General features: G+C 43.7%; 2 protein-coding genes and 1 pseudogene across 3 annotated transcripts; 2 read left to right on the top strand and 1 right to left on the bottom strand.

Annotated features, from left to right (window-relative positions):
• Positions 1–317: 317 nt before the first annotated feature.
• LOC311514472 (olfactory receptor 52N4-like) lies at positions 318–1,247 on the top strand (the record flags this gene model as incomplete). Its single annotated transcript, XM_084617036.1, has 1 exon — positions 318–1,247. One exon carries the CDS (start codon positions 318–320, stop codon positions 1,245–1,247), a length of 930 nt encoding a protein of 309 aa, XP_084473162.1.
• Positions 1,248–11,202: 9,955 nt separating this feature from the next.
• On the top strand, positions 11,203–12,141 carry LOC311515978 (olfactory receptor 52E4-like; the record flags this gene model as incomplete). Its single annotated transcript, XM_084619544.1, has 1 exon — positions 11,203–12,141. One exon carries the CDS (start codon positions 11,203–11,205, stop codon positions 12,139–12,141), a length of 939 nt encoding a protein of 312 aa, XP_084475670.1.
• A 5,559-nt stretch (positions 12,142–17,700) lies between these two features.
• On the bottom strand, positions 17,701–18,699 carry LOC311515931 (olfactory receptor 52M1-like; annotated as a pseudogene). The gene has a single exon. The product of its transcript is annotated as an olfactory receptor 52M1-like (transcript).
• Between the last annotated feature and the right edge of the window lie 1,484 nt (positions 18,700–20,183).

Raw genomic sequence — 20,183 nt, 5'->3', positions numbered from 1 at the left:
TGTTCAATCAGAACTCGGTAAGGTGTTTGAGGAGTTCAAGTTTTCCCTCCAAAGGGCACAAAAGTTGCAGTTACTTACACTTCGTTTGGCTTGGTTAGCTCCCTCTGAGGACTTCTCTGCACTTGGCTGTGACCTAAGTATTCTGGTGCCATCTGCAGATGTTACCATATCACTGTTCACCCCCCTTGTAGCTTGGTAATAACTATAAAATATTTGCTGTGCTATTTGTTCTAAAGTCTGTAATCCTCTTACTGTGCTTCTCTTTCTTCACAGGCACTTTAAGCTTTTCTGAGCCCAATCGATGCATTGAACATCTCATGGAAGTTTTCAACCTGACCCCCTCTGACTCTTCAACATTCATCCTTACAGGCATCCCTGGCCTGGAACCTGCCCATATCTGGATTTCCATCCCTTTCTCCATGTTCTACATTATTGGACTCTTGGGAAATTTCATAGTTCTCTTTGTTGTATGGAAAGAGCAGACCCTGCACAAGCCAATGTACCTGCTGCTCTGCATGCTGGCGCTCACAGACATCAGCATGTGTACCTCCGTCATGCCGAAAGCACTGTGTATATTTTGGTTCAATTTGAAAGGCATTACTGTGGGTGGCTGCCTCACCCAGATGTTCTTCCTTCACACAGTTTCTACTATGCAGTCAGCTGTCCTCGTGACAATGGCCTTCGATCGCTACGTTGCCATATGTAACCCTCTGAGATATGCCACGATCTTCACCAGTGTTGAAATAGCTAAGCTAGGGCTCGTGGGTTTGACAAGAGCTGTTCTCATCATTCTGCCCCTACCCCTGCTCCTGAGCAGGCAGCCATTCTGTGCCAACCACATTATCCCCCACACGTACTGCGAGCACATGGCTGTGGTGAAGATGTCATGTGGGGACATCACAATCAACAGGACGTATGGCTTGGTGATGGCCTTTGTAATCATTGGGTTAGACCTGACACTCATTGCCCTGTCCTATGGTTTGATCATCAGGGCCATCCTCCGAATATCCTGCAAGAAAGCCCACCAGAAAGCCCTCAATACCTGCACAGCCCACATGTGTGTGATGCTGACATCTTATACTCCCTTCCTCTTCTCCAGTCTGACACACCGATTCAGTCAGGGCTTCTCTCCCCATGTTCACATCATCTTGGCCAACCTCTATCTACTTGTCCCCCCCATGCTCAACCCTATCATTTATGGGGTCAAAACCAAAGAGCTTCGTGACAAAGTGTTCAAATATGCCTGAAGAATGTGATCACTGGGGACTATTGACTTTAGACCTGTGTGACTAGAGGGGAAAGGATATCTCCTTGTTAATCACGGATGCTCTCTCCTAGTTTCGCTGAGCTCAGCACTGTGGGATTTCACAGTCTGAGAAGTTTGTCTCATCTAATGTTTTATCACTCCATCATCAAGCACTGATCTCTCGATGGCTGATCTCCCTTGCTCTCACCATCACCTGACCACTTTCAGCATCACCCATCAGCCCGGACTCCCCCCCACACACACCTTTCACTCATCCTGTCTGTTACTTCCAGATCACCAAGAGAGACTGCAGCTTTCTGATGCACAGTGTCTTTCCATTAGTCCCTGTTTGAAAAAGGCTTCTTGATCAATTTAAAGAACAGAAGCTACACTTTCAGATAGCCAAAGACAAAGAAAACAGCTACAATGCTGAACTTTTTTGTCATATATACAGTGATCTGGTGAACACATTTTACCTGATTTCTATACGTCCAATATTTCAGGAGGCCTGGAAGATAAACCAGAAGTTTCTGTGGGAAAGTGCTAATACAGGAAATCTGCAGCAGGAATTGAGGGCATTCTATAGAGCTTATTAGGGAGAGTTCTGGAACTGTGTGTTTTTGAGAACTGGATTGTATTACCCTGTATTTGAGGGGTGTGTACCACAGAATGTGATGAAGCCAATTGCAATCATAAGATGTGCATTCAGCCACTATGAATTACAAAAATAGAATACCACATAGTTTAGGATTAATTGAAAAGCAGGCTTTTATATATGCAAGGTCAAAATATAGCTGGCAGTTTCTGCCAATATGAATGGGAGGAGTGGACAGACAAGTCAGTAAGTGAGAATGAAAGAAGATAAATGCATAAAAACCTTCAGTCTAGACACCTCTTATATTAGAAGTTTATTGGAAATTAGGAAAAGTGATGATCCTATGTGTTTTGTAGAAGTTATTAAAGATTAGCTAACTCAGTGTACTTTAGAGCAGTCCTCTGAAGTCATCTTGAGAGACTTTTTCCAGACATTGTTTCTCCCCAGCAGGTGAGCAACTGGCAACTGGGAACCTGCTGTTAATTACTCAGCACCATTCCAGATGTTAGGTAAAATTATCGGGATGTTCTAAGCCTATTGCTTATCTCTGTGTATGCTTAAATCTAATAAACTACGGAGTTAGATGATTGCATGATTACTTGCATTTGATTCATGATCAGACGGAATTGCTGGGTTCCCATTGATTTATTCCAGAGACCTCCTGGAGTGAAATAGTTAAATTACCCCTTCTGGGGATTCTGGAAACCCCAGGTTACAGACTGCTGTCTTGAACTATGACCTTGCCTTGGGATCCACAACTTACCACTTTGCACAGTTGATTTTGGAGATGATTTCAGTTGGAACTTTCAAAATACACACAAACCATTCCCGTTGTCAAAGACATCAAAAGTAGGTGTTGAGATGTCATCTTGGAGTGTCTGAAATGGATTAAACAGAGATTGCCACCAAAAGTCCAGGTGATTGAATCTTTTGCAGTACTAAGACCTTCTCGACCTAGAATGGTTGATATTTCATTTTTGCCGTTTTTTGTGGAGACCTTGGAGAGTTGAAGCAGCAGTGGAGAGTTTTGTCTATGGTTCAGAGGCCTCATACTCAGGACAATGAAGTTTAGCAGTTTGGGGCTGAATTTCTCGAACACACGGATGCTGCTGAGGACAAAGACTTTTGTAAACTTGGCTTGTTTGTTCTTTCATTGGTGTCGCTACCTTTTAGCAATGCTGCAGTTGGATGTTATTCAGATGAACTTGATAAAAACTAAACAGCACAACAAGATATAAGTTTTAGAGAATATTCTTTATGTTGGAATGTACATGCTGCGACATAAAATCTATTATGAACAATTTGCAGCAATGAAAGGAATGATTGCACTGCTCACTGATGATATGTATGACAAGCAGCAGAAGCATTCTACTTCCGACGAAGACAGTAAGGATGAAATGTTGCCTTTTAGAGACTAATGGTAACAAACTAATTCAACTCAAAACAGTAACAAACTAATTCAACTCAAAATATGAACACGCACGACCGTCATTGAAAGCAAATAGAAATAAATAATTTAATAATGTTGTTGTTTTTACACTACATATATTTTGGGCTACTTTTGATTTTTTGACACCCTTATTTGCTGTTTTTGTTTGAAACCCCTGCCAACCTTCAATCAGGATACAAGTACCAGTATGATGGTTTTGATTTTTAGTTTCTTTGATTCATAAATTTGTTGCTAATGTGGACAAACTCCTGCTGGGACTTGTACCTATTTAAAAAAAATCAAATCTGTAGTAGGTATGCAATGAAAGCTTCCATTTGTTATTTGATGTCTAGATGAATGTGTGAATAAAAAACCCTTTGTTTCAAGAAATAGATGGGATGACTTTTCTGTGAAGTTTTCAGTGATTATAGGCTATTAATGCAGTAGAAATCTGGAAAACCTGAGCAGCAACTCAAGCTGAATTCGAGGCAGAGCAGCAGGAGTCAGAAACACAAGGGCCAGAGAAGCAGCCCAGAAGGCAGAGCTGGGCTGGAGCCAGAGTGGCAGTGGTGAGGCACACCTTGGAGGGCTACAGCTGGAGCAGACCAGAACAGGGAGCTGGGTCAGCACAGACCAGCTGCGCCCGTGGGGAGCCAGGCCTGCGCTACAGTGGGCAGTTTGAGGCCAGAGCCATTCAAAAGGCCTTTGCCCATTACTGAACACATTGACCATACTTTCTCTGTATTGTATCCCATAAGTTTGCATCTGTACATATCATATTGCTAGTATAGTTTCATTGTTAATTTCAGACTCACCAAATAAATTCACATTTAGAGACATTTTGAAGGCTTGGCTCTGTGTCAAATGGAGCTCCACACTTCTTATTCCTTGCCTGGAGAATGCACCAAAATTTTGTTTCACATGTGTCTGTATGGCTCCAAAATCTTACCCATGTCTGACATGCACCCCTGTAATGCCTCAATATGGTTGGACTACAGCGGAGACATTCATCAAAAACGTTATGTCACTGCTCTCCAGAGAATTTTCAAAAGCCCCCAGGGAGCCAGACCGTCTTTATGTAACAAGGGCATCTGACAAGGGCAAGGTGAGAACTTACTCGGTATCGCTGAGCTACTGCACACCTGAACACGGGGTGCAAGATAAACTGTTCGATTCTATGAGCAAAGCAAAGAGACTGCAGAGGCAATAAACAGCACATTAATTGAAGAACTCGACACACACAAACTAGACATGAACAAAGTGTCTTACTACTGTTTCGATCATGCAAACGTGAATTATGGAAAGTGACAATCAGTGTACCTTGCCTGCAAATTGCTCAGCCCACGGTGTGCACAATGCCATGAAACAAGCTAGCAAAACCCTGCAACTTGATATCTAGGCTCTGGTGATTAAGACGCTCAATCATTTCTGCCGTTCTGCTAAGAGAGTAGCAGTGTTGAAGGATTTGTTTGATGTTGTGAATATGGACTATGCCACTTTACTGCACCACATTCTGACAGACTGGTTCAGTCTTTTCCCAGCTGTAAACAGGCTTGTAAATACATGGCAGGCTTTGTCTGGGCAGTGATGACTATCCAAAATCTCTATGGATGCTGTTTTCCGACATGGAAAATGGTGAACAAGGTGAAGGGCCTAGCAAAGTTGAGGTTCATCCGTTTTTCCTCCGGAATGCCCTGAAAGTCTTCAGTGATACTGTGCTCTGCTTGGAAAATGAGAGTGTGATGGCATGTGAAGTGTATGCCATAATGAATATTCTGAGAAAGTTCAGCAATGGAAGAATAACACATTCGTCTGATCCAAAGCTGAAAACTGAGATGCTGTCAGCCACTGCTGAATGTCTCCAGAAAGACTTCCTGAAATGTTATGGTGTGTCTGTCCAATATCTTGGAAAATGTTTCGTTTTTTTGACAGCTGGCTACTTGTTCAATCCTCAGTGCTTGAACATCAAAGTTAAGAGGGACTTCAAATACAGGGATCAGGGCACCACTTACATAGCCTATAGCCCACACCCTGAACCTCTGAATTTCATACTTGAGGTCTGCTTAAAGTGCAAGTCCTAGCCACAAAAGGAGCTCTTAAATGCAGCAGAGCTTGTGCTGCTCCTGGCTTTCCCTTTGGAGCAGGGAGTTCATTTATAAACAAAGGAAGGAAAACATTGCCAAGTATCCGTTTAAAAGATAGGAAACAAAGGGTAGGAACCAATGGTGAGAATGGACAGAGGTAAATAGTGGTGTCTCCGGGTGTCTGGATTGGGACCAATGCATGTTCAACATATTCATAAATGATCTGGAAAAAGGGGTAAAAAAACAAAATTACTCAAAATAATTAATGACTGCAAGGAGCCACAGGAGGATCTCACAAAACTGGGTGATTGGGCAACAGAAAGTCAGATGGAATTCAATGTTGATAAGTGCAAAGTAATGCACATGGCAAAATATAATCCCAGCTATACTTACAAAATGATGGGGTCTAAGTTAGCTGTTACCGCTCAAGAAAGGCATATTGGAATCATCGTGGATAGTTCTCTGAAAAACTCTGCTCAATGTGCAGCGACAGTCAAAAAAGCGAACAGACTGTTGGGAATCATTAGGAAAGGCATGGATAATAAGCCAGAAAATATCATATTGCCTCTCTATAAATCCATGGCATGTCCACATCTTGAATACTGTGTGCAGATCTGGTGGCCCCATCTAAAAAAAATTCACAAAATAAAAAGTTGGTATCTTTTGGTTGGTATCTAAAAGAAATACAAAAACTTAAAATACAAAAAATCATAAAAAGCTAATATTCACTAACACACCTCAGATGTGCGGAGAAAAGGAACCAGGAGCCTGGAGGACAAGACACTCAACTGGTGTGGGAGAAGGAAAAGGACAAAATGCTGCAGGACAGTGTGGCCAAGGCAGAGGAACAGCTGGAGCTCCAGAGAGAGAAAGAGGGAGGAGAGGCAGCTGCAGAGAATGAGGGAGGTAGCCCAGCTGGAGGAGAGAATGGGGGCATGGTTCCTGGAACATGGCTGGAAGCTGAGGGCGGAGGACAGAGCTCAGCAGAAAGACTTCTTGGCAGTAGGTTAGACTAGATGACCCTGGAAGTCCCTTCTAACCCTATAATTCTATGACACTTTTGAGCAGCTGGCCACCAAGACACAGGCCCATAAGATGATTCGTCCAACCACAGAACCATTTTCAGCTCTCTGCAGTCCCTGCTCCCCATGGCAGCTGCTCACTGCGAGGCCGCTGATGGAGGTCCTCCCTAGGGGCACGGTTTTGGCGCTGCTGCACTTGATGCAGTGGCATCGATTTTGCAGGTCTGGTGAAGACACGCTAAATCAATGTGAGAGCGCTCTCCCGTCAATGTCTGTACTCCTCCACCCTGACAAGCATAAGGTAAGTCGACGGGAGAGTGTCTCCCATGGACACAGCGTGATGTAGACACCACAGTAAGTGGATTTAGCTTCCTCGACTTCAGTTACATTATTATTCACATAACTCAAGTATGTCTCAAGGACGGGCATGGTGTGACCGGGCTCCCATTGGGGGCCAGCTGAGGTCACTCAATTAGGGTGAACTGCAAAGAATGGAGCAGGCAATCCTCCAGTGAGGTGGTGGATATTCCAATATTTAGATTTACAAAGCCAGCACAAAACAGCTTCTATTATACCTCACTGTTTACTCAGAAGCTAGCAACACAGTTCCCTTAAAATAACCATACCTCAGGTCTCCACCTAGGCACACAAGTCAAATAGGATAAAGATTACCAAAAATCTCGTTTAATCATATAATAGAAAAGGTTCTACCAATCCCAAAGGATTGGACACATTACCTCCCTGGTTATTGAGTATTCCAGATCTTATCCAAATACATGCTTACCACCAGTTAGTAACTAAACTAAAATTTATTAAAAGAAAAAAGAGTGTATAGTTAAAAGCAGGGCCGGCTCCCGGCACTAGCTCTCCAAGCAGGTGCTTGAGGCGGCACTGAGAATGGGGCGGCAGTCCGTCTCCCGCGGTGGCAATTCGGCGGCAACTCCGCCGCTCTTCCGGGCGTGTCAGCTGTGCCGCCCTTCCGTCCGGGCGCGGCGTCAATTCGTCAGCAGCTGCTTGGGGTGGTAAAAGTGGTGGAACCGCCCCTGGTTAAAGTATCAATATATATACAGATGTGAATTCAATTCTTGAAGTTCAGATACACAGCAGAGACAGTGAGCTTTGTAGTTGCAAAGAATTCTTTCAGAAATAGTCCATAGGTTATAGTCCAAAGTTTATACTTCAGGGCAGTACAGTCGGAATTGGGATCTCAGTCCTTTTGGCTTAGATTTCCCTGCATGAATTCTCAATTCGATCTGAGAAAAACAGGATCAAGACCCAAGGGCCTTTTATACAGTTTTCTAGCATCTACTTGACCATACAGTCCTGGGTAAACAATAGGTTTTAGATGTACCCTTCCGTTTTCTAAACACTACAGATAATAAGTTACACAGATCAACAAAGGGCAATTTATCCATTAGGCAAACTATCAGCACAAATTTCAAAGACACATATAGACAATGACCTTATTTCACCCAAGATTCATCTAAATGTTAATATTCCGTTTTGCCCTGACAATTTGAGCCCCTGTTAACAGCAAATCATTTCTTATTCCTGAGGCTCACATGCTGAAGCTCTCCAGAGTCTATTTTCTGCTCTTCCAGTTGTTCACAGAGCTGAGGGAATTGCCTGGGAGTCCTGGCCAACCTGAAAGTCCTCAGGGACTGTATAGGGGAATCATAAAGGTTGCTGTACAGCACAGCGAGTGTCAGACATGTGAGACTCATAGACTGATGCTTTGGGCTCTGCCTTTCTGTCTCAATAAGGAGATTCCTTTTCTCTGCAGATTGGGATTTCGGTAAGTTGCCTGTTTCTGCAATAATTTTAGTGCTGAGGGCTCAGGGAGGGTTCCAGGGTTCATGTCAAGAACCATGTGGGCAGGAATTCACCAGCACAAACAACTTGAACTGCTTAATATTGTCAGAAACACCAAGGGATTTACCTGGAATAGTTGGAACTAAAAATTTATTAGAAATAGTTTAGACAAATATTTGTTTTTAAGATAAGTTCCTTGTCTCTTACTGTGTCCTTCTATTTGTCTCAGTAGCTTCCTTTTTTTTTTTGGTCTATGTGTTTTTTCTTCTGGTTCACTCAAGTGTTACAATTCAGCAACTTCACTGGCCTCTTCAGAAGTGCAGCCAAGGCCTCTGCAGTGGGTATCTGTGTTACCAGATGTTTCACAAGAAGAATGGAATACACAGGATTTCACACAGTGGAAAGATTCTGCTCTCACATTCTGCCATTGGTGGGTCACTCTAGATTTACACTGACCTCCCTGAGAGCAAAGTCAGAGCCCCTGTGAGTTTTGGAATCCCCATCTCTCATGCCTTGTCTCAGAACGCCACAGAAACTGGGGGTTTCCCTCAGACTTTTCCAGCACCGTGGATAATAGTGCTCTCTGTACCAGGATGTGAAGCTGGGAGTGATTTTCACAGCCGGGGGCCAAAATTAAATACTAAGGGTGAAATATTGTACCATTGAGTTCAATGGCAGAACTCCCAGCATGGCCTAAGTCCTCAAGTAAGGACTTAAATGAATGTCCTGATTCACACCAGCCATGAACCTCCAGTGAGTTCAAGTGGAGTGTCCTGTCACTGCTAAAGATGGAGTGAGCTCATTTGAACCAAAGAGGAGCTGACAGGAGAGTTGCTGAAATCCTTAGAGATTCATAAAGTCATAGAAGATTAGGGTTGGAAGAGACCTCAGGAAGTCGTCTAGTCCAACCCCCTGTTCAGGCAGGACCAACCCCACTAAATCATCCCAGCCAGGGTTTTGTCAAGCTGGGCCTTAAAAACTTCTAAGGGTGGAGATTCCACCACCTCCCTAGATAACCCTCCTAGTGAAATAGTGTTTCCTAACATCCAGTCTAGACTTCCCCCACTGTAACTTGAGACCATTGCTCTCAAATCCCCCCTCACTCTCCTCTTCTTCAGTCTAAACAAGCCCAATTCCTTCAGCCTCTCCCCATAAATCAGGTGCCCTGGTCTCCTAATCATTTTTGTAAATGAACAATTAGGATTTTTTTTTTTCAGAGAGAAAGGGAGGGTCTGGTTTCTCTGTGGCCCTGCATCTCTGGGTATAAAGAGGAAGAGAAGCATCAAAAGGCAGGAGAAATAAAAGCAGGTTTCTGGCTTACAGGAAACCAGGCGGTGTTAGAAATCTCACTATGGGCAGTTCAGGGATGCACAATGTTTGTGTGTGTTGGTGGGAGTGGGGCGTGCAGTACGCACATTACAGTGACACAGATACCTGAAACTGGACAAAATAGGGAATGGACATCCTGCCTAATGCACAGAGCAAAGAGGCGTAATGAGGCCTCCTGGGATAGTGGGTGTCTCAGACTGTAATGGAATGTGGACCTCACTGTAGCAGACTGTCTCTGACCAATCCCCCCTCTGGACTATCCCTCCTCCCGTGAGCAGCCCTACAACAATCTTGTGGTAATGTCAGCAATTGCCAACATGGAACACCAGCCTCAGGAAGGGGTGTCTGGGTTTCTAATGGGCTGCAATACGTTAAAGCGTTTTGTCGTTTTGAGGTAGAGTTACTCACACTGGCTCCTTCTAGTCTCCACGTCCTCTCCCCTTCTCACCGGGTCTGTCCCTCTCTCCTTCCCTGCACAGCCTGAGCTGCTGCTGGGGTTCCCTTCACTGAATAGGCTCCTTTTCCCGGGTTCAGGCAGACACTGAGTTTAACTTAGTCTGAGGACGTATTTCTGGGAGCTGTCTTTGTGGGATCTGGCACCTGCTGATGGTCCCGGCTGAGGGGTAGCACGGTGTGGCAGGGCTGGAAGTTGTGAGGTGGGGAACATACATTGACAAGTGGCCAGCACTGGAGGTTCTGTGGCAGGGACTGGGATATATACAGTCAGGTGGGCAGTACTGAGTGTTATGGAGGTGGGGAGAAGGGTATAAATGGACAAGCAGGCAGTGCTGAGGGTTGTGGGAGTAGGTAGGGAGATCTACACAGAGAAGCAGGCAGCACAGTGGTTTGTTGGGAGAGGCTGAAGGTGTAAAGTCTCAGTATCCATGTACATGTCCAAACCCTTCCTCATTCTTGCTTAGCTCATGGCCATAAATACATCTTGTGGCAAGGAGTTCCTCATTCTATTTAGGCATTGGGGAAAGAAAGCATTCTATTTTTATCAGTTTTGTATTTACCACATTTCAGTTTAGTTGAATGTCCTCTTGACCTTGGGTTATGAGACAGGGAGAACTTATTCTCCATCTACTCTACCAGTGAGAATTTTCTCATATCTCCTCTTATTCATCTCCTCTGTAACATAACAATCCCAGTCTTTTCAACCTCTCTCCATATGACAGTTTCCCCTGGCCCTTGATCATTCTCATTGCCCTTGCTCGAATCCCTCTAGTTCTGCAATATCCTGTGTGAAAAGGGTGCCCAGTACTACATAGAAGAGACCAGAGGAGGGTGAAATATTGACTGACTGATCTCATGCCATTGTATTTTCTGTATGGTTTCCTATCCCACTCTTCCTGGATCCCAATGTTTTGCTTAGTTCAAGCTTTTTCCTCCAATGGGCATATACATCACAGTTTATTGACATTGAAATTCATCTGCCATCTTGCTCCCTGTTGACTTGGCTTGTTCAGTTCCCTCAGAGGACTTCTCTGCACTTGACTCTGACCTAAATAGTCTGGTGCCACATGTAAATGTTGCCACTTCACTGATCACCTCCAGATTGTTGTTAACTATAAAATATTTATCATACTATTTTCTATAAAGGGCGTAACCCCCCTTCACTGTGCTTCTCTCCCTTTACAGGTACCTTGAGCATTTCTGAGCCCAATTGATGCATTGACCACCTGATGGCAGTTTTCAACATCACCCACTCTAACCATTCAACATTCATCCTAATGGGCATCCCTGGCCTGGAAGCTGCCCACATATGGATTTCCATCCCTTTCTTTATATTCTACATTATCAGCCTGTTTGGAAATTTTACAGTTCTGTTTGTTGTATACAAAGAGCAGACTCTCCACAACCCAATGTACCTGCTGCTCTGCATGCTGGCACTCACAGACATCGCCACACCTACCTTTGTCGTACCAAATGCACTGTGTATATTTTGGTTCAATTTGAAAGCTATTACTATGGGTGGCTGTCTCAGCCAGATGTTTTTCCTTCACACTGTTTCTCTTATGCACTCCACCATCCTTGTGACAATGGCCTTTGATCGTTACGTTGCCATATGTAACCCTCTGAGATACACCATCATCGTCAATAACAGACGTATCGCTAAACTAGGGTTCGTGGGACTGATAAGAGCTGTTCTCTTCATTCTTCCCCTGCCCCTCCTCCTGAGACGGCAGCCATTCTGTGCAAATCGCATTATCCCCCACACTCAATGCGAGCACACAGCTGTGGTGACGATGTCGTGTGGGGACATTAGAGTGAACAGGATATACGGCCTGGTGCTATTCTTTGTAGTCAACATGTCAGACCTGACACTCATTGCCCTGTCGTATGGTCTGATCATCAGGATTGTCCTCAGAATCCCCTCCAAGAGAGCCCACCAAAAATCCTTCAACACCTGCACAGCCCACATCTGTGTGATGTTGACGTATTATACTCCCAGCCTCTTTTCCAACCTGACAAACCGGTTTGGTCAGGGCATCGCTCCCCACATTCACATCATCTTGGCTGACCTCTATCTCCTCATCCCTCCCATGCTCAACCCTATCATTTATGGGGTCAGATCCAAAGAGCTTTGTGAGAAAGTGGGCAAATATATCTGCAGAAAATGATCACCATGGGTCACCGATTGAAATCTTTGTGACAAGAATTAGAAAGTATATGTCCTCATTAATCCAGAGTGCACTGTCCATGTTTGGCTGAGCTCAGCATTGTGGGAAATGTTACCTTTTTTTTCAATGTCCAATACTTCAGGAAGCCTGGAGGATAACCAAAGACTAACAGTAACAAAGTAATTTAATAAAAAATATGAACATTGACTAGCATCACTCGCAGTATCTTAAAAAGAAAAGGAGTACTTGTGGCACCTTAGAGACTAACCAATTTATTTGAGCATGAGCTTTCGTGAGCTACAGCTCACTTCATCGGATGCATGCTGTGGAAACTGCAGCAGACTTTATATATACACAGAGAATATGAAAAAAATACCTCCTCCCACCCCACTGTCCAGCTGGTAATAGCTTATCTAAAGTGATCATCAGGTGGGCCATTTCCAGCACAAATCCAGGTTTTCTCACCCTCCACCCCCCCACACAAATTCACTCTCCTGCTGGTGATAGCCCATCCAAAGTGACAACTCTTTACACAATGTGCATGATAATAAAGTTGGGGCATTTCCTGGATTTGTGCAGGAAATGGCCCAACTTTATTATCATGCACATTGTGTAAAGAGTTGTCACTTTGGATGAGCTATCACCAGCAGGAAAGTGAATTTGTGTGGGGGGGTGGAGGGTGAGAAAACCTGGATTTGTGCTGGAAATGGCCCACCTGATGATCACTTTAGATAAGCTATTACCAGCTGGACAGTGGGGTGGGAGGAGGTATTTTTTCATATTCTCTGTGTATATATAAAGTCTGCTGCAGTTTCCACGGCATGCATCCGATGAAGTGAGCTGTAGCTCACGAAATCTCATGCTCAAATAAATTGGTTAGTCTCTAAGGTGCCACAAGTACTCCTTTTCTTTTTGCGAATACAGACTAACACAGCTGTTACTCTGAAACCTCGCAGTATCTTGTGGATATTCTTCCACTGTGGCTAAACAACAAAGGAAAAGAAGAGGCAAAAAGGCATCTTTTAAAAAGTGGAAGTTAAATTCCATTGAGGAAAATAGATAGGAGCATAAACTCTGGCAAATGAAGTGTAAAAATAGAATTAGGAAGGCCAAAAAGAATTTGAAGAACAGCTAACCAAAGACTCCAAAAGTAACAGCTAAAATTGTTTTAACTACATCTGAAGCAGGAAGCCTACTCAATAGCTAGTGAGGTGACTGCATGATTGAGATGATAAAGAAGCACATAAAGACAATAACACAGAAACAAAATGAATTCTTTGCATCGGTCTTCATGGCTGAGGTTAAGAGGGAGATTCCCAAATCTGAGCCTTTCTTTTTAGGTGAAAGTCTCAGGAACTCTCCCAGATTGAGGTGTCATTAGAAGAGCTTTTGGAGCAAATACACACATTTAAAAGTAATAAATTGACAAGACCAGTTAGTATAGTAGGAAGGATACGATTCAACATATTCATAAATGATCTCGGAAAAGTGTAAACTGGGAGGTGGCAAAGCTTGGAGAAGATACAAAACAACTCACAATAGTTAAGTTCAAAGCAAACTGCAAAGGTTTACAAAGGGATCCCATAAAACTGGGTGACAGGGCAATAAAGTGGCAGATGAAATTCAGTGTTGAGAAATACAAAGTAATGCACATTTGAAAACATAATCTCAACTGTACATATAAAACGATGGGGTCTAGATATGGTGTTACCACTCAAGAAAGAGATTTTGGAGTCTCTGTAGATACTTCTGTGAAAACATCCACTCAATGTGCAGTGGCAGTCATAAAAGCTAACAGAATGTTGTGAATCATTAAGAAAGGGATAGATAATAAAACAGAAAATATTGTATTTCCTCTACGTAAACCCACGTTATGCCTCCATCTTTAATACTGCATGCAGATCCAGTTGCCTCATCTCAAAAAAGGTATATGGGAATTGGAAAAGTTTCAGAAAAGGGTAACAAAATGGTTAGGGGTATGGAACGGCTTCCATATTGGAGAGATTAATAGGACTGGGACTTTTCAGCTTGGAAAAGAGAAGACTAAGGGGAGATATGGCAGAGGTCTACAAAATCATGACTGGTGTGGAGGAAGTAAATAAGCAAGTATTATTTATGCCCTCTCATAGCACAAGAACTAGGTGTCACCAAATGAAATTAATAGGCAGCAGTTTAAAACAAACAAAAGGAAGTGTTTCTTCCCACAACACACAGTCAACCTGTGGAAGTCTTAGCCAGAGGATGTTGTGAAGGCTAAGACTATAACAGGGTTCAAAAAAGAACTAGATAAATTCATGGAGGATAGGTCCATCAATGGCTATTAGCCAGGATGGGCAGGGGCAACTCAGAGCTCCAGGTACCCCCACTGACCAAGGTGGCAAAGAGCTGCTGGGTCCTTGAACACCTTGGGAGCTGAGAGCTCAGGGTCCTCCACCAGCTGACAGCTCTGGCTCAGCTGTTCTGGAGTTTAAGTGAAAAATGCCATGAAGGTCTCTGAAAATCATGGAACCCACGAACTCCATGACATGAATGTCATTGTTTCAGGAACATGGTTCAGCCTGCTCAGTCCTTGTGTCCTTGGTGCTCCAATGTTATCAGTATCAGCAGATAAGGAAGCCTGCTCATTCAGCAGACCACAAAGTTATTCATAAAGAAAGACCACAGGAATGGTTTGGTGACAAATGCACTCAGCCAAGTTTATTGACCTCTTGCCACAGTCCTAGCACCCTGACTATGAACCAAATAAGCAAATGAGGTTATGAAATTCCTCTCCCACGTGGTATTACACCAAGAAATCCTTACTGATCAAGGACCCAACTTCACATTACAACTCATGAAATAACTGTGTGATCTACTGAGGGTAAAGACATTTTTGGGGAGGGATAGCTCAGTCCTTTGAGCATTGGCCTGCTAAACCCAGGGTTGTCAGTTCAATCCTTGAGGGGGCCATTTAGGGATCTGGGGCAAAAATTGGGGATTGGTCCTGCTTTGAGCAAGGACTAGATGACCTCTTGAGGTCTCTTCCATCCCTGATATTCTATGATTAAGAAGTGATGAGTTGGTAGAGTGATTTCACAGAACTTTGGTGGTGACGTGGCAGAAATTTGTATGCTCAGATTGCAACCACTGGGACCAACTCTTCCCCCAGCTCCATTTTGGTATCAGGAAGTTGCCTCAAGCCTCCAAGTTTTCTCCCTTTGAACCACTGTCTGAGAAGCAGCCTCATGGTTTTCCAGACCTCCTTGGAGAAACATAGAAGAGCAAAGACCACAGGTGATGAACATAGTCCAATACATTCTTCCATTAAGAAATCACCTCAAGATTTTGTGGACGTTTCTAGAACAATTTTGCTAAATGCAGCACAGGTACAAGAAAAGGCCTGTAAGAAAGGGATCCAGCTCTGAATGTTCAAACCGGTGGAATGAGTGTTATTCTGACTATCGAGCTTGTTCAAATTACTGGTTCCATGGAAGGGACCGTTTGAGACAAAGAAGCATTTGGGCCTCATTAGCTATGATGTCCAGCACTCAGATAAGAAAAAGGAGACTCAGATAAGAACATAAGAATGGCCATTCTGGGTCAGATCAATGGTCCATCTATTCCAGTATCCTGACAGGGACCAAATGCCAGGTGTTTCAGAGGGAAAGAACAGAACAGGGTTATTATTGAGGGATCCATCTCTTGTTGTCCAGTTCCATGATCTAGCAGTCAGAGGCTAGAGACATCCAGAACATGGGGTTGCATCCCTGAACATTTTGGCTAACAGTCATTGACGGGCCTATCCTCCATAAACTTATCTTATTCTTTTTCAAACCCCATTATACTTTTAACCTTCACAACATCCCCCGGTTTCATAGGTTGACTGTGTTGTAAGTTGTACTTCCTTTTCTTTGTTTTAATCCGGCTGTCTATTAATTTCCTTGTCTGACCCCTGGTTGCTGTGTTATGTGAAGAAGTAAACAAGGCTTCCTCATTCATGTTCTCCACACCATTCAAAATTTTATGGTTCCAAGCTGAAAGGTCATGTGAGACTGTATCAAAATCCTTACTAAAAGCCTTACCTCATCTACCATTTCCCCCCATCCACAAGGCTTGTTACCCTGTCAAAGAAAGCTATCTTATTAAGAAAGTAGGGAAATACAACCTAGATGGAGCTACTATAAGGTGGGAGCATAACTTGTTGGAAAACCGCTCCCAGAGAGTAGTTACAAATGGTTCACAGTCAGGCTGGAAGGGCATAACTAGTGGGGTTCCACAGGGATCAGTTTAGGTCCGGTTCTTTTCAATGTCTTCATCAACGGTTTCCTAACTGTCAGGTTGGTTAGGCATTAGGATAAATTGCCTGGGGAGGTTGTGGAACATCCATCATTGGAAATTTTTAAGAGCAGGTTAGACAAACACCTGTCAGGGATGTTATAGATGGTGCTGGTCCTGCTATGAGTGCAGGGGACTGGACTTGATAAGTCTCGAAGTCCCTTCCAGTTCTATGATTCTATGATCTATATCTTGAATACTGCATACAGATCTGGTCACCCCATCTCAAAAAAGATTAATTGGAAGTGGCAAAGGTACAGATAAGCAAATAGAAATGATTAGGGGTTTAGAATTCCTTCTTTATGAGGAGAGATTAAAAAGATTGGGACTTTTCAGCTTGGGAAAGGGATGAATAAGGAGGGATATGATAGATGTTCTATAAAATCATGGCAGGTGTGGAGAAATTGAATAAGGAAGCGTTATTTACTCCTTCTCATAACTGAAGCATGTGGTATTGGCCACTGTCAGAAAACAGGATACTGGACTAAATGGACCATTGGTTTTACCCAGTATGGTCATTCTTATGCTCTTATATAAACCCCAGGTATATCTGCCCTCCACTGTAATGCACCATAACCCTCTCCCATCCCAGATAGAACCCAGGAGTCCTGGCAGGGTCTCCTTCTCCACAGAGTTAGTAATAAAGTAAGACTATTCATTAGAATTTTAAACCTAAGCAGTGTCCCTTAAGTGACTTGCCAGAAGATGCCAGAATATGTTAGTACTAGAGCTGAGTGGGTCTAATATTTATTTTTTTCTTTCTTTTATGTAGGAATTAGATACAGTACTCCTGTCAGCTATTTGCTAAGTTATCTGCCAAAAAAAAAAATAGAGTTTTGAGTGCCTGTGTAGCCCCTTGAATAACGGTTAAAGTTGTCATCCCTAACAAAATCTGAAATGGCACTCTTGCAGCTAGCAGGGGAGGGACATGGAGATGATCCAGCAAGTGATAAGGGGATGAGAGGAGTAAGTGACAGGGGCATGGCCTTTTGGGGGAAAGAGGCAGAGCAGGGGCAGGACCTTTGTGGAAGAGGTGGGGAAGTGGTGGGACCTTGGGGGTCAAGCTAAAAGCAATTTGAAAGGTGTCAACTCAGTTCCCCAGTTTGTCAGGTTTGTAAGGTCAAGAAAGGGTTTAAAGTTTCTCTGACTGTCCAGTATGTAATCCAGCAAAGAGGGCCCATCACCATGTCACAAGCCAGCTCTGTGCAGAGCGTGGTCTGAGAGCAAAAGCACTATGAGTAAATATTAGGTCCATTTAGGAGTAAAGAGCTGGAGCAGCCTGTCCCGGATCTGTTTGGTCCTCACACCAAAAATGATAGGATTTAGCATGGGGGGTTCCAGCAGGCACACATTAGCAAAGAGATTGTGGAAATGCAGGGCCACATGGTGGCCAAACCGATACATGAGGAGAGTGAAGAGACCTGGGATGTAAAAGCCTAAAATGGCAAAGAGGTGGGAGCCACAGGTCCCAAAAGTCTTGAGCCGGGTGTCCTTTGTGAGGAGGCTGAAGATGGCCCTGAGGATCTGGGTATAGGACACAGCTATAAAAAACATATCTAGACAAATGACCAAGTTTGCCACAGTGAGGCCATAGTAACTACTGATGCGGATGTCAGCACAGGCCAGATTCACCACGGCCATGTGCTCACAGCATGTGTGGGGGATGATATTGCTTCTGCAATATGGCAACTGCCTTGCAAGCAAGGGACAGGGCAGTGCAAGCGTGCTGCCATGCAAAATCACAGCCAAGCCAATCTTGGCCACAATTGGGTTTCTCAGGGTGGTGGAGTGTCTCAGTGGATCGCAGATGGCCATGTAGCGATCAAAAGCCATGGCCATGAAGATCCCAGACTCTGTTGCAAAGAAACAATGAATGAAGAACATCTGGGTGAGACAGGCACTGAAATCGATCTCCCTGGAATTGAACCAGAAGATGCTCATCATTTGGGAACTGTGCTTGTGCACAGGACCAGGTCGGTGACAGCCAGCATGCAGAGGAAATAGTACATGGGCCCATGGAGGCTTGGCTCTGTCTTCACGATGAACAGGATGGTAAAGTTCCCCAAGATGGCTATGATGTACATGGTGCAGAAGGGGATGGAGATCCAGACATGGGCGGCCTCCAGGCCAGGAATGCCCAGCAAGATGAAGGTGGAGGGGTTGGTGAAGTCGGTTGTGTTGGAATCTGACATGGAGTAGGGGGAGAAAGTGTCCAACTCTGAGGCAGAACAGTGTCTCCTGCATGTACCGTATATTCCCCTGTCTTCCTGTAGGTGCCCAGGGTCTAGGGTGAAGGTCGCAGGACAAATGCCTGGATGGAGAGACAATGTTAATATGAGACACAACATGCACAGCTGGAGGCTGTTCTCATGCGTGAAATAGATTGCTCAATCTTCACAAACAGAGAAATGCCATTTTCATTATTTAGATCAATGAATTATGAAAAACTTTAACCCTACTAATGCCAATTCCATTTTTATGGTGCTCCATGCATCAATCTTCCTACACGTTGTGTTGAGGGAAACCTGAAAAGGCATCAGCAGGAAACACAGGCACTGGGTCTTGCTCTGCTTCTCTCTGTTAGATTTCAGAGCCCATTAGTACCCAGGGTTTTCTCCCCATGAAAGTCTTCGTTTGATCCTCTTTTTGATAAGATAAATAGATGAAGCTCATTAAGACTCAATGTCAGAGGCATTTTCTCCAGCCGCCAATCATTTTTGTTATTTTTTTATGCAACCGCTCCCATTTCTCAAGATCCTTTTGAAAAAGTGGAACCCAGGACTGCATGGAGTCAGGTTCACCAATGCCATATGGAAAGGTAAAATCCTTTCGCTGCTCCAACTCACCACTCCCTTGTTTATGCATCCAAGGATCTCATCAGCCCTTTCCACCACGGCATCACACTGGGAGCTCATGGTGAATTGGTTCTCCACAGTCACCCCTAAATCCTTTTCAGGGTCCCTGAATTTCATACACCAAACCCTCCACAGCAATAAATATGCCTGCCCTGTTCTCCTTATTGTAATCAATCTGCAAATCTTCGTATCCTCCACAAATTTTATCTGCACTGATTTTCTATTTGCTTCCAAATCATTTACGACAACACTGAATAGCATCGGGCCTAAAACTGATTTTTACAGAATACCACTAGAAACACCCCCATTCGTTGACAATCAAACAGACTCCAACGAGAGACTGCTGAATTGGAATTAATTTGCAAACTGGATACAATTAAATTAGGCTTGAATAGAGACTTGGAATGGATGGGTCATTACACAAAGTAAAACTATTTCCCCATGATTATTCCCCACCACACACACTGTTCCTCAGTTGTTCTTGTTAACTGCTGGAAATGGCTCACCTTGATTATCACTACAAAAAGTTCCCCTCCTCCCCCGACCATGCTCTCCTGCTGGTAATAGCTCATCTTAATTGATCACTCTCATTACAGGTTTGGGTTTTTGGTTTTGTTTTTTTTTCTCATGTTCTGTGTGTATATATATGTCCTCACTGTGTTTTCCACTAAATGCATCCGATGAAGTGAGCTGTAGCTCACGAAATCTCATGCTCAAATAAATTGGTTAGTCTCTAAGGTGCCACAAGTCCTCCTTTTCTTTTTGCGAATAAAGACTGACACGGCTGCTACTCTGAAACCTAATAACTGCTTTCTGAGATCTGTCAGTTATCCAGTTTTTAGTCCATTTAACATGTACTCCACTGCTATTGCA

Source organism: Lepidochelys olivacea (genome assembly GCF_965140295.1).
Source record: "Lepidochelys olivacea isolate rLepOli2 genome assembly, chromosome: 1".
NCBI lineage: Eukaryota > Metazoa > Chordata > Testudines > Cheloniidae > Lepidochelys > Lepidochelys olivacea.
The sequence above is the reverse complement of the archived record's forward strand: the minus strand, read 5'-3'. Positions and strand labels throughout refer to the sequence as shown.